The sequence below is a fragment of the Podarcis melisellensis genome (assembly GCF_964234715.1).
Source record: "Podarcis melisellensis genome assembly, chromosome: 17".
NCBI classification, from domain to species: Eukaryota; Metazoa; Chordata; class Lepidosauria; order Squamata; family Lacertidae; genus Podarcis; species Podarcis melisellensis.
The window spans coordinates 11,219,378-11,231,595 of NC_138534.1; the positions used below are offsets into that span (position 1 = coordinate 11,219,378).

Genomic DNA, 12,218 nt, shown 5'->3' on the forward strand with positions numbered 1-12,218 from the left:
GAATGCTTCGTATATAAGAAGCAACAAGTCCAGATGCTTGAAGCTCAGCAAGATGGATCAACAGCTGCCGACAGGAAGAGGTAAAATTCCAGTTCTGTGGGTGGATTCAATGAGGGCATGCTTTTTTCTCATGAATTGTCATGAATTCTCACCTACCGCCCCCCCAATTGCACAATTATCATTTTTGCAGTCCCTCAGTAGTTGAAATACACCATGTGATGAACATACTATATGTGGGTGGCGCTGTGGTCTAAACCACTGCTAATCGGAAGGTCAGCGGTTCGAATCCCTACGATCCTCGCTGGCCCAAGTAGGACAAATTCAGCCAGATAGCCCTGGTGGTTATCTAATGCTTATTAGATGGATTATCCCCCACGTTGATCAGAAGATTATGATCGGCAAGTCCTACCAACTGCTTTTAGAAATAGATTAATTGCTTAAGGATGAGGGACGAAGGTTGAACTGGGTGACCTAAGTTATTCCAGGTCATCACATGATTCTAACATGTGTTCAGACATTTTTTCCAAACAGTGGAGACCACTATAACACTGGGAACTGGTCATACATACATTACAGAGATGTCTCACTGGCGGGAGGGGGAAGGCTCATTAACTTTCTGTCCTAAATCTGAACCCTAGTCGCACCTGGGATGTGTTTGAAATTGACTAGACCAGTTTGTTAGTAACTTCTGGTCTAGTCAATCTCACTTGTCATGAGCATTATCCAATAGGCACCTGTAACACGTATCTATTGCAAATTTGCTGGTTTCTCTTCTGGGGATATATATAAACTCTTTAAGACACTATATGTGCTATTGTAAACACCTGCAAAACATGTCTGATCAGAGAACAATCTGGGGTCCAAAAAAAAGAAAAAAGAACTTGTATACTGTAGTCAGTTATGGCAATAGCACCTCTGTACATGTGTGGAAAGCTGCCTATTTCCTCCCTTAACTGCAGGGGCTTGTACTCACCCAAAAAAAAGAAAAAGAAAAAAGGAGGAACTTCAAGCAGGAGGGGGGGAATCAGTGGGCTCCCCACATACATGAAGAAGTTCTTATGTAATGAAGTTCTCACCCTGGGCCAGCAGGGGGATACTGTAGATAGTTCTCACTCAGGTCCACATATGCAAATAAGGGATTGAAAGTGACGTTCAGTGATTGGATAGTTACAGAAAGTGGTTACTGTTGCTTTGTAGTGGAGCTCTATATAAGCAGGCTGGCTGAACCCTTCAGTTCAGTTCTGTTCTGGCCTGTGAATAAACAAGAGCTGTTTGAAGAATCACTGTGTTGTCTGATATGGTCACCCATAACTTAACAGAAGTTCTATTCTTTAAAAGTTTAAAAGGCGCAAGGAGATAGGATAATATTATATTAAGGTTGGAATAACAAATAAAATTAGTAACGCAACAATAACAAAAATAATAGTAGCCAAAGAAGATCACACACGGGTGAAGTACTGGGTTGTGGGGGAGGGAGGTGAAGGGATTAATTGAAATTGTTAAAGATTCGTATAGGATTTAAGAGATTTAAATTTCCATAAAGATTCTATAAGGAAAGCAGAAAGCAGCAAAAAATATCAAGTAAAGGTATTGGAAAGGAGATCAGCGTAAATGAAAACATGAGACTTATGGTTTTGCTATATATGATTTTATTTTGGAGTTGCCTGTTGTAAAGAATGTATATTATGTGAATAAAATAATAAATTAGAAAAAGAAGAAGTGCTTTTGTGCTTGCACACAGTGATCTTTGGAGCCAAGACATCATCTGTACATGACCTAACAAAGCAGACTCAAAACAATGACCTAAGATGGGAGATCTCCTGCAGCAATTGTGCTGTTCATCTGGGTTTGCTTCACGTCTCGGATGCAGAGCTAGTGGTGGTCTTTCTTTGTGCTCTCTGTCGGAAGAAATACGAAGAATATAAGGCATAATATATTAAGCATTGTGGGTCCAGGCCAGCCACCCATCTTGATGTGGAGGGAGGGGAGTTCTCCTTGCACAGTGGATGCCTGCACGATTCCACCTAAATCTCACCAGCGGCCATTATGAGCTGCTGTGACTCTCCTTTCTGACATGTGCCCAAGCCTCGTTCCATCCTTACCTGTGCTGCAGGGAGCGTTATATTCAACCTCCGCACTGTCTTCTGTGTATGAGAGAGAACAATTCATGAGACAGAGATCGAGCCCCAGAGCAAACCTCTCTCCCACCCCCATCAGCAGGACGTCAGGGTCCTCCAAAAGTTTCTGAACTACAACTCCCATCATCCCTGACAATTGGCTGTGCTGGCAAGAGCACATGGGAGTTGGAGTCCCATGGCATCTGGAGGACCTGAAGGATAGCTCAGTTGGTAGAACATGAGACTTCTAATCCCAGGGTCATGGCTTTGAGCCTCATGTTGGCCAAGAGATTCCTGCATTGCAGAGGGTTGGTTTAGATGATGCTCGGGGTCCCTTCCAACTTTACAATTCTATGATTCTGTGTCCACAGGTTCCTCATCCCTGTTGTGGAATCCCACTCAGGGAGGGGCAGTGTGAGAAGTATACAATGCACCCTTCCACCCCAGCCTCGCCCTCAAGGGGCTGGTGTCAGGGCATGGTCTGAAGATGAGGACTGGGGAATGCATTCTATGGCAGACCAGCTTCTCTCTGATGGAGAGCTGGAGGGGGGAAGAATCGTGCGCTCGCCCTCTTGCCCACAGCATGTTCAGAGAGAGAGACAGAAGCTGAACAGCTTAGGGGGGGAGTTACCCAGTTACGAGATAATGACGACAGAACCAGAAAGGAGGGGGCAGCTAGCTGAGACATCTCTTGAGAGCGTGGAGGGCTCCCCTCCCCATGGACTTGGAGGTCTGAACGTATCAGAGAACAAAGGAGTCAGAGGGAGGGAGGAACTTCTCATTGGTGCCCAAAATGCCGCGGAAGCCAGAAGGGTGATTAGACTAGGCTACCGTTGTGTATTTGTGCTGGCAACATGACGCTGTAATAAAAGGACTATAAATCTATCAACTGCTCGTTAGTTCTGATCTGTGAAGCTATCAAAGGGAGGGGAGGACTCTCCACGCCTGGCAGCTGGGATCGAAGGGTGTATGGCTGCGGAAATCCTTCTCATGCCGCCCTACCCAAGCCGTGTTGCGAGGCTGGGATCCGTTCAGATCGCAGCATCACAACGCAGTACAGGGATGGCTCAGGGATGGCAGTGTGAGTAGCGCTCTCCCCCTACCCCGATGCACCCAGGGCAATCGCCCTGGCAGAACCCACCACCACCACCCTTGGCAAAGGTAAGTGTGGAGAAGTCCAACTAGCATGACTTCACACATGCAGACGCTTGGCATGAAAACAGACATAGAAGGATCGCAATGAAGGCATACTGAATGTCCCTGGCAGAGTTCTTTGGAGCGCGTATGCTTAGGGAGAAGGGGATTGGGAGACAGGCAGGACTGTGGTGATCTATAAATGCACTTTGTGATGAATGGCACCCATTTCCAGCAATGAGATGCTTACCTGGATGGTAATAATCATACACTTTTACTATTGCTGGCTTTAGATCCATCACTTCTGTTTCTTGTTCCACAGACACACTGTAGTTTTGAACTTCGCTATCCAGCTGAAGACAGGAAAGAGGGGTAGGAGATAAACATGGCAGGAAGTGTGTTCGTCAAAATCAAGGGATAAAAATGTTGAGGTGCAGGAAAATCCAGCACTTGACATAGCTGTGCATTTCATCCCACAAAAATCAGCAGTAACATCAGGCTCGTTTGCTCTCAGCCTGCTGTTTATGGAAGTTTAAATAATGATCCAGGATCTATGTGCCTGTATGTCTTGGAACAGATTTAGAAATGTGAACTTTATACTTGCTGAGAAGTTCAGTTAAACATAGCTGGAAAGTACAATGGGTCAGTGACCCCCAGTCACTATATCAAGATTGGCATCAAGGTGAGCCCTTCAGGTTCAATCCCCCATAGATGTTTCAAAAAGCTTTGATAAAGTCCCTCACAGCAGGCTCCTATAGAACCATTAGCATTTATAGACTGAGGGCCAGTCTTCTGACAGACAGGAAGCTGGTTGGGGATCCAGAAACAGATGGTCGGAAGAGTTAAAATGGAACAAACAGCAGTGTTCCAAGTAGGGGTACCAACTTGAATAAAATATTCAGTGGAGCCAGGAAAGCCCTGCCCTGCATAATCAATCACAGGTGCACACCACTTGAATGGCAATGCCCATCAACTTTTTTGGGGGGCAGCCCCTTCAAATAGTTTATTGGGTGGGAGCAAAGGGACCTTGGCCCCCTAGGAGTCAGCTCCTATGGTCCCAAGGACATAAAGATAGTCAGAAGGGAAGGCAGAACATGGAATAGGGATTGAGCCTGGGCTGGATGGGGGGGGGGGTCACACTGCAGACACAGGTTTGCAGTTTAGGTGTGCTCCTAGATGCCCAGGTCTCTGTGGTGGCCAGGAGGACATTTGCACAGTTATAAAGCTAGTGTGCCAACTGCGCCCCTTCCTTGAGATGTCTGATTTGGCCGCAGTAAAACACACTTTAATTGCATCCCATTTGGAGTACAGAGGTACCTCGGTTTTCAAACGTCTCGGAAGCCGAGAGCTTCGGTTTGTGGAAGTACTTTTGGTTTGTGGAAGTACCTGCTTCGGTTTTCAAACACTTTGCGGAAGTCAAACGTGCCATGGGGCTTCCGTATTGAGTTTTCCGGAAGTAAATGTTTCCGGAAGTAAATGCTTCGGTTTTCAAACATTTTTGAAAGCTGAACGGTCTTTCGGAATGGATTACAATGGTACCTTGGTTTACAACCATAACCCTCCCAAAAAAATGGGTTGTAATTAAAAAAAAAATGGGTTGTAATTAAAAAAAATGGGTTGTAATCCAAAAAAAGGGACACGCACTTCCGGGTTTGACATGGATGTAATCCAAAACAGTTGTAATCCAAAACGGTTGCAAACCAAGGTACCACTGTAGGTTCGAAAACCGAAGTACCACTGTACTGAATTGCACTCTGTGTGGGGCTGAATTTTGAAAAGTTTGAAAAGAGCTGCAGCCAAAGTTTTGACCAGGGCTAGTTGTAGGGAGCAGACAGCTCTCTTGTTACAACAATAGCGACACTGGCTACAGGTTTGTTTTCAGGCTCAATTCAAAGGTTATGACCTATGTAGCCATCCAAGCTCTCAGGCCACATTCCCTCACACAAACCTGCCCAGGTCCTGAGATCCTCAGGGGAGGCCTTTCTCTCAGTCCTGCCACCCTCACAGGTACACTTGGTGGGGATGTGAGACAGGGCCTCCTCAGTGGCTGCTCCCAGGCTGAGAAACTCCCTCCCTAGAGAAACTAGACTGGCTCCTTCCTTGAGGTCCTTCCACTGACAGATGAAGACTTCCTTTCTCCAGCAGGTTTTGGGGAACTGATTGCTTTTAATGAAAGGGCTGGTACCATGCTGTTTTTATTGTAACTATTGTATGGTTTTTTCATAGGTTTTACATATAGATAGATAGTTTCAATTATGCTTGAATGGTTTTTAAAGCAGTTCTTATTTTTATCTGTAAGCTGCCCTGAGTCCCTGTCAGGGGAAAAGGCAGGGTATAAAAATTAATCAATTTTGGGATCAAAAGTAGGGTTGATCAGGTGCAGAACAGGACAGGCCCCTCCCCCTGCACCTTTGACAGTTGTGTAGAAGAGGGAATTTCTGCAGGTGCAGCTTGTCATGGCTGCATTTCCCCTCACACAATTCCCCTCACTGAGACTAGGCTTGAAAGAAGCATTTTGTTGTGGCCAGAATAACAGTTTGTGGTGTGTTGTTGGCTGCAGTGTTGTGTGGGGCCCAAGACAGTTTCTCTGGTTTGCAAATTTACCTAGAAAGGTAGATGACCTGTGGTAAACAAACCATGAAGGGCCAACCCAAGGCTCTGTACACATTACCAGCTTAGAACACAGTGAGATCGTTTTCCCTCACCTTCAAGTCAAATTTGCATGTACAGATGTCTTCATCCAATTTACCTTACTTTTTTGTTTCCCCCATACTTCCAAACCCACCAGCTCCTATGCAACGGCAGTCTCCAATGAACACACCTCAGCTTTTCTGAAATGCATGTGGCTTATGTTTTCAAATCAGATGGAAGCTGGTTTGAGGGAAACACATCAGACAACGGTAGTTCTCAAGGAACTGCAGGATAGCGATGGATTGTAGCTGACATCGGCTTCAGACACCAGGGCTAGCTGGAGTAAACAGACATGTGTACACAGCCTTAGTCTGAACTCAAGATTGTGGCTTGTTTCATCCTACCAGAATGTTATGAGTTTGTGGATCCGTGGATCCAGCAGGTGCTAAAATCTAAACAAAGCTATGTAAGCCAGGCTACCTTCCTATTTGGAAGAAGAGATCCTGAAGCTGAGGCTCCAATACTTTGGCTACCTCACGAGAAGAGAAGACTCCCTGGAAAAGACCCTGATGTTGGGAAAGATTGAGGGCACGAGAAGGGGACGACAGAGGACGAGATAGTTGGACAGTGTTCCTGAAGCTACTAATCTGAGTTTGACCAAACTGCAGGAGGCAGTGGAAGATAGAAGTGCCTGGTGTGCTCTGGTACATGGGGTCATGAAGAGTTGGACATGACTAAACAACAACAATAAACAACAACCTTCCTATGTTATGGTAATCACCTGGGAGATGGAGCCATTAAGAGAACAAAGGGTCAAGGGATCAACAGATAAAGCCAGAGTTTAGGGAATCACTGATGTGACCTACAGAGAGAGAGAGAGAGAGAGTCAGGGAGCAATGTGAAGAACTAGGGCTTAGAGGGTTATGGGTTATGTGAGCTAGCAGCTGGATGTGACAACAAAAAACCCTGCAAGCTGGAAAGCCAAAGAAGCGGAGCACAATGTTTGATTCCTGTTTGAATCCAAGGCTGCAACTATGAGAGAAACAAGACCCTCTTGGAGCCCATCCTTCATAGGCTCAGGTTGTTTATATGTGTAATAAACCATATGCCATAAAGACACCACAGTCTCTGTTGTGCCTCATTTTCAAAAGGAAACAAGAATCCCGGGTATGCACCTGGAATCTCGCACAGTGGTACCTTGGTTTGCAACCGTTTTGGATTACAACTGTTGTGGATTACAACCACGTCAAACCCGGAAGTGTGTGTCCCTTTTTTTGGATTACAACCAATTTTATTTTGGAGGCCCCACTAGCGAAAGTGTGCCTTGGATTACAACCTGTTTTGGTTTACAACCGGACCTCCGGAACGGATTATGGTTGTAAACCAAGGTACCACTGTAATCCATTCCAAAAGACTGTTCGACTTCCAAAATGTTTGAAAACCGAAGCATTTACTTCCAGGTTTCGGCATTCAGAAACCAAAGCGTTTGAAAACCGAGGTAGTGCTGTACACCAAATGGGATGCAATTAAAGTGCGTTTTACTGCGGCCAAACCAGACATCTCAAGGAAGGGGCGCAGTTGCCACACTAGCTTTATAACTGTGCAAATGCCCTCCTGGCCACCACAGAGACCTGGGCATCTAGGAGCACACCTAAACTGCAAACCTGTGTCTGCAGTGTGACCCCCCCATCCAGCCCAGGCTCAATCCCTATTCCCTGTTCTGCCTTCCGACTATCTTTATTTCCTTGGAACCATAGGAGCTGACTCCTAGGGGGCCAAGGTCCCTTTGCTCCCACCCAATAAAATATTTGAAGGGGCTGCCCCCCCAAGTTGATGGGCATTGCCATTCAAGTGGTGTGCACCTGTGATTGATTATGCAGGGCAGGGCTTTCCTGGCTCCACTGAATATTTTATTCAAGTTGGTACCCCTACTTGGAACACTGCTGTTTGTTCCATTTTAACTCTTCCGACCATCTGGATCCCCAACCAGCTTCCTGTCTGTCAGAAGACTGGCCCTCAGTCTATAAATGCTAATGATTCTATAGGAGCCTGCTGTGAGGGACTTTATCAAAGCTTTTTGAAACATCTATGGGGGATTGAACCTGAAGGGCTCACCTTGATGCCAATCTTGATATAGTGACTGGGGGTCACTGACCCATTGTACTTACCAACTATGTTTAACTAAACTTCTCAGAAAGTATAAAGTTCACATTTCTAAATCTGTTCCAAGACATACAGTCACATAGGTCCAGGATCCTTACTCAAACTTCCATAAACAGCAGGCTGAGAGTAAACGTGCCTGATGTTACTGCTGATTTTTGTGGGATGAAATGCACAGCTCAGGAAGTTATGTCAAGTGCTGGATTTTCCTGCACCCCAACATTTTTCTGCCTTGATTTTGATTCCCAAACCTGAAATGTACCGTACTTTTCCATGTATAACACACCCCCATGTATAAGATGCCCCCAATTTTGGGGTACTCAAATTTAGAAAATGGGGTGAGATGGCACAAACTTGTTGATCTTTTTTGCAGAGAATTGCCCAGGGTTGTTGAGCTTTTTATGCTGACAATCGCTCACCAGCACGCACCGCTAAATCCGCCTCTTATCTGTCCCCAAGCCAGCAGAGGCTGCAAATTGCCACAGCGTCGCCCAATCAGCACCACCCACACAGCAACCAATAACATGCACAAAAGCCATTGACAGCCATGGCAGCAACCAATCAAACGTCTATGCTATGCACTACCCATGTATAAGACGACCCCCACTTTTTAGCATGATCTTTATTGGAAAAAACCTAGTCTTATACACGGAAAAGTCCGGTAGGTAGTTTTCAGGCAGATGTTCCCTTACATTCTGGAGTTGAGAGGACATAACATATTTCCAGAAGGACAGCAATACGCAATCCAGGCCATATTTATTCAGATGGAAGTCCTATATTTACTCAAGTCTAATGCATCATCAAATCTAATGTTCACCCGATTCTTCGCAGCCTAATTTGGCAAAAAAGGTGTGCATTAGACTCAAGTAAATATGCTATATCTGAAATAACTACTGGTGGCTTTTCTGTTGTTCCTCAAAACAGCACATCCTTATGTACACATAACTGAAAATAGAATCTATCTATATCATCTATCTCTATCTCTATCTATCTATCATCTATCTATCTATCATCTATCTATCATCTATCTATCATCTATCTATCTATCTATCTATCTATCTATCTATCTATCTATCTATCATCTATCTATCTATCTATCTATCTATCTATCTATCTATCTATCTCTATCTATCTATCATCTATCTATCTATCTATCTATCATCTATCTATCATCTATCTATCTATCATCTATCTATCTATCTATCTATCTATCTATCTATCTATCTATCATCTATCTATCATCTATCTATCATCTATCTATCTATCTATCTATCTATCTATCTATCTATCTATCTATCTATCTATATCTATCATCTATCTATCTATCTATCATCTATCTATCATCTATCTATCTATCATCTATCTATCTATCTATCTATCTATCTATCTATCTATCTATCTATCTATCATCTATCTATCTATCATCTATCATCTATATCTATCTATCTATCATCTATCTATCTATCTATCTATCTATCTATCTATCTATCTATCTATCTATCATCTATCTATCTATATCTATCTATCTATCATCTATCTATCTATCATCTATCTATCTATCTATCATCTATCTATCTATCTATCTATCTATCTATCTATCTATCTATCTATCTATCTATCATCATCTATCTATCATCTATCTATCAATCTATCTATCATCTCTCGATCTATCTTTCATCTATCTATCTATCTATCTATCTATCTATCTATCTATCTATCTATCTATCTATCATCTATCTATCTATCTATCTATCATCTATCTATCTATCTATCTATCTATCTATCTATCTATCTATCATCTATCTATCTATCATCTATCATCTATCTATCTATCTATCTATCTATCTATCTATCTATCTATCCATCTATCTATCTATCCTGTAAGTCCTTCCAGCAGCACTGGCTTCCATTGTCCCTGGGATCTGCATTCGTGACTCTTTCCTCCTCCCTCCTCCTTTGCATAAGGAACTCTGAGACTGGTAGTTCTCAGGAAAGCATGTAACACAGGGAAAAACAAATCTCTATGTCCCTTGAACTACAACATCCCAGTTTAACTGTACAGACACCCTCTCTCTTGGTTCTTAATAAGGGCTTGGTGGTGGAGGGGATGCTCCTTGCCAGGGTGGTGTGGTGGTTAAGAGTGGTAGTCTCCTAATCTGGTGAACTGGGTTCACGTCTCTGCTCCTCCACATGCAGCTGCTGGGTGACCTTGGGCTGGTCACACTTCTCTGAAGTCTCTCAGCCCCACTCATCTCACAGAGTGTTTGTTGTGGGGGAGGAAGGGAAAGGAGAATGTTAGCCACTTTGAGACTCCTTCGGGTAGTGATAAAGCGGGATATCAAGTCCAAACTCTTCTTCTTTTCTTCTCGTCAAATACTGTACATTGTTTGTTCTGCTCCAACACTATTTTTGCAGTATTCTAGCAAGTGGGTGGCGCTGTGGTCTAAACCACGGAGCCTCTTGGGCTTGCCAGTTGGAAGGTCAGCGGTTCAAATCCCCGAAACGGGGTGACCTCCCGTTGCTCTGTCCCAGCTCCTGCCAACCTAGCAGTTCGAAAGCACGCTAGTGCGAGTAGATAAATAGGTACTGCTGCAGCAGGAAGGTAAATGGCGTATCCGTGTCACAGATATTCCATGAGTCTCTCTGCATGCTGCCCTTTGCATGGCTCAATTCAGATGCATCTCAAGGTCAAAGTGCACCAAATTTTTCGCAATGCCCTTTTGACAAGAAATTATCGGCTGTATTAGCTGCATTATGCTGCCCTGTCGTCACGTAGTCACAGCAGGGGCAGGAGACATTGGAGAGGACGTTGATTACTTAGCAAAGTAAATACAGTAAATACAGGGGTGGACCCACGAAGGGATCACTAGGAGGGTATTTAGATCTCTGCATCTCCAGTGCTGGGTGTCTGGAGAACCAGCTTGTTCTGCCCATCACAGCTCAGCCATGGGGACAGCCCCACTCCTCTGTGCCTTGACTGTACTCTCCCTCACAGCTCCAGTCATATCGGACCCGTAAGATTTTAATTTTCCATTTCTCTTTGCTCAGCCAGTTTCATAGTGGAATAGGAGTGCAGACGGGCACAAAAACTTAAGGAATATGAGGAAATGGCAAAACTTACCTGAAGAATAAGAAATCAAGATTACTAACTCTTTATAAATGAATGGAAATGGTTTATTGAATATTTGCAGATAAATTGTAAACAGATAAAAACATTAGCAGGGTTATTGTAATAACCTGCAGTTTCATGAGAGTACTGTATCTATTTATAGTAGATAATTAAATGAGTAACTTAAATGAATTTGGATATGCAGAAGATATGAAAAAATAAATTTAAGGAACCACAGAAAGGGGGGGGAGGGAAGTCAAATTTTGAAATGTGAAATGGATTGTAAAGTTAATGAGATGTATAAATTTGGAAAGTATAAAAAAACTTTTAAAAAAGAATGCAGATGGGCGCATGGGGCAGAGAGTGACAATTCTGAGCTCCCTTTGTATATCTGGGTCGCATTGGCTCAGGTTATCTTCTGCACGGAGGCAGATTTTAGAGCACTTTCAGGCACCAGGTTTAAATTGACTTGTTGAATTGCTTTGAATGGAGAACCTCCAGGTATTCTGCTCCCAGGCATGCAGCTCTATTTTATGCACGTTTACTCAGAAACAATTCCCACTGAATGACATAGAAGTCTGCTTGTTGCTGGAGCTAATTCCATAGCTTAACTGTATGCTGTGGGGAGTTATTTCTTGCAACATTCAGCTCCGTTGGGTTCTAGGAGAAAACTTTTCCCACACCATACATAATCTAAACTAATCTCCTGCCCCAATTTTGTGACTTTCCCTCATGCCTAACCTTTAAGCTGAGCCTGGATAGCTCAGGTGGTTAGGGCATGATGCTGATAACACCAGGGTTGCAGGTTTGATCCCTGTATGGGACAGCTGTGTATTCCTGCATTTTGGGGAGCTAGTCTAGATCAGGGGTTGTCCACCCGGTCCCTACCGCCCACTAGTGGGTGTTTCAGGATTCTAGGTGGGCGGTAGGGGGTTCTTTACGGCACAAGCTGGTGGGCAGTAAGGAAATTTTACCAACAGGAAAGATGCATTAGTAGGCAGTAGGTATAAAAAGGTTGACTACTCCTGGTCTAGATGATCATCAGGGTCCCTTCGAACTCTTAATTC

General features: G+C 43.9%; 1 protein-coding gene and 1 long non-coding RNA gene across 3 annotated transcripts in view; one reads left to right on the forward strand and one right to left on the reverse strand.

Moving 5' to 3' along the window:
* Positions 1-12,218, forward strand: part of LOC309359745 (alpha-2-macroglobulin-like protein 1) — a 78,244-nt gene that overhangs the window by 16,744 nt on the left and 49,282 nt on the right. Inside the window, exon 1 of one of the 2 annotated variants that reach the window (XM_081893756.1) lies at positions 10,929-11,056. The exons of the other annotated variant lie outside the window; for it this stretch is intronic. Coding sequence (XP_081749882.1) covers positions 10,989-11,056 — 68 coding nt within the window. The 5' untranslated portion in view covers positions 10,929-10,988. Of the gene's footprint in view, positions 1-10,928; positions 11,057-12,218 lie in introns of those variants that run through there. 2 annotated transcript variants of the gene reach the window in all.
* LOC309360320 lies at positions 1,633-3,608 on the reverse strand. Its single transcript, XR_014163979.1, has 3 exons — positions 3,502-3,608; positions 2,103-2,144; positions 1,633-1,898 (listed from the first exon to the last, which is right to left on the reverse strand). It is a non-coding gene; the product is annotated as an uncharacterized lncRNA (long non-coding RNA).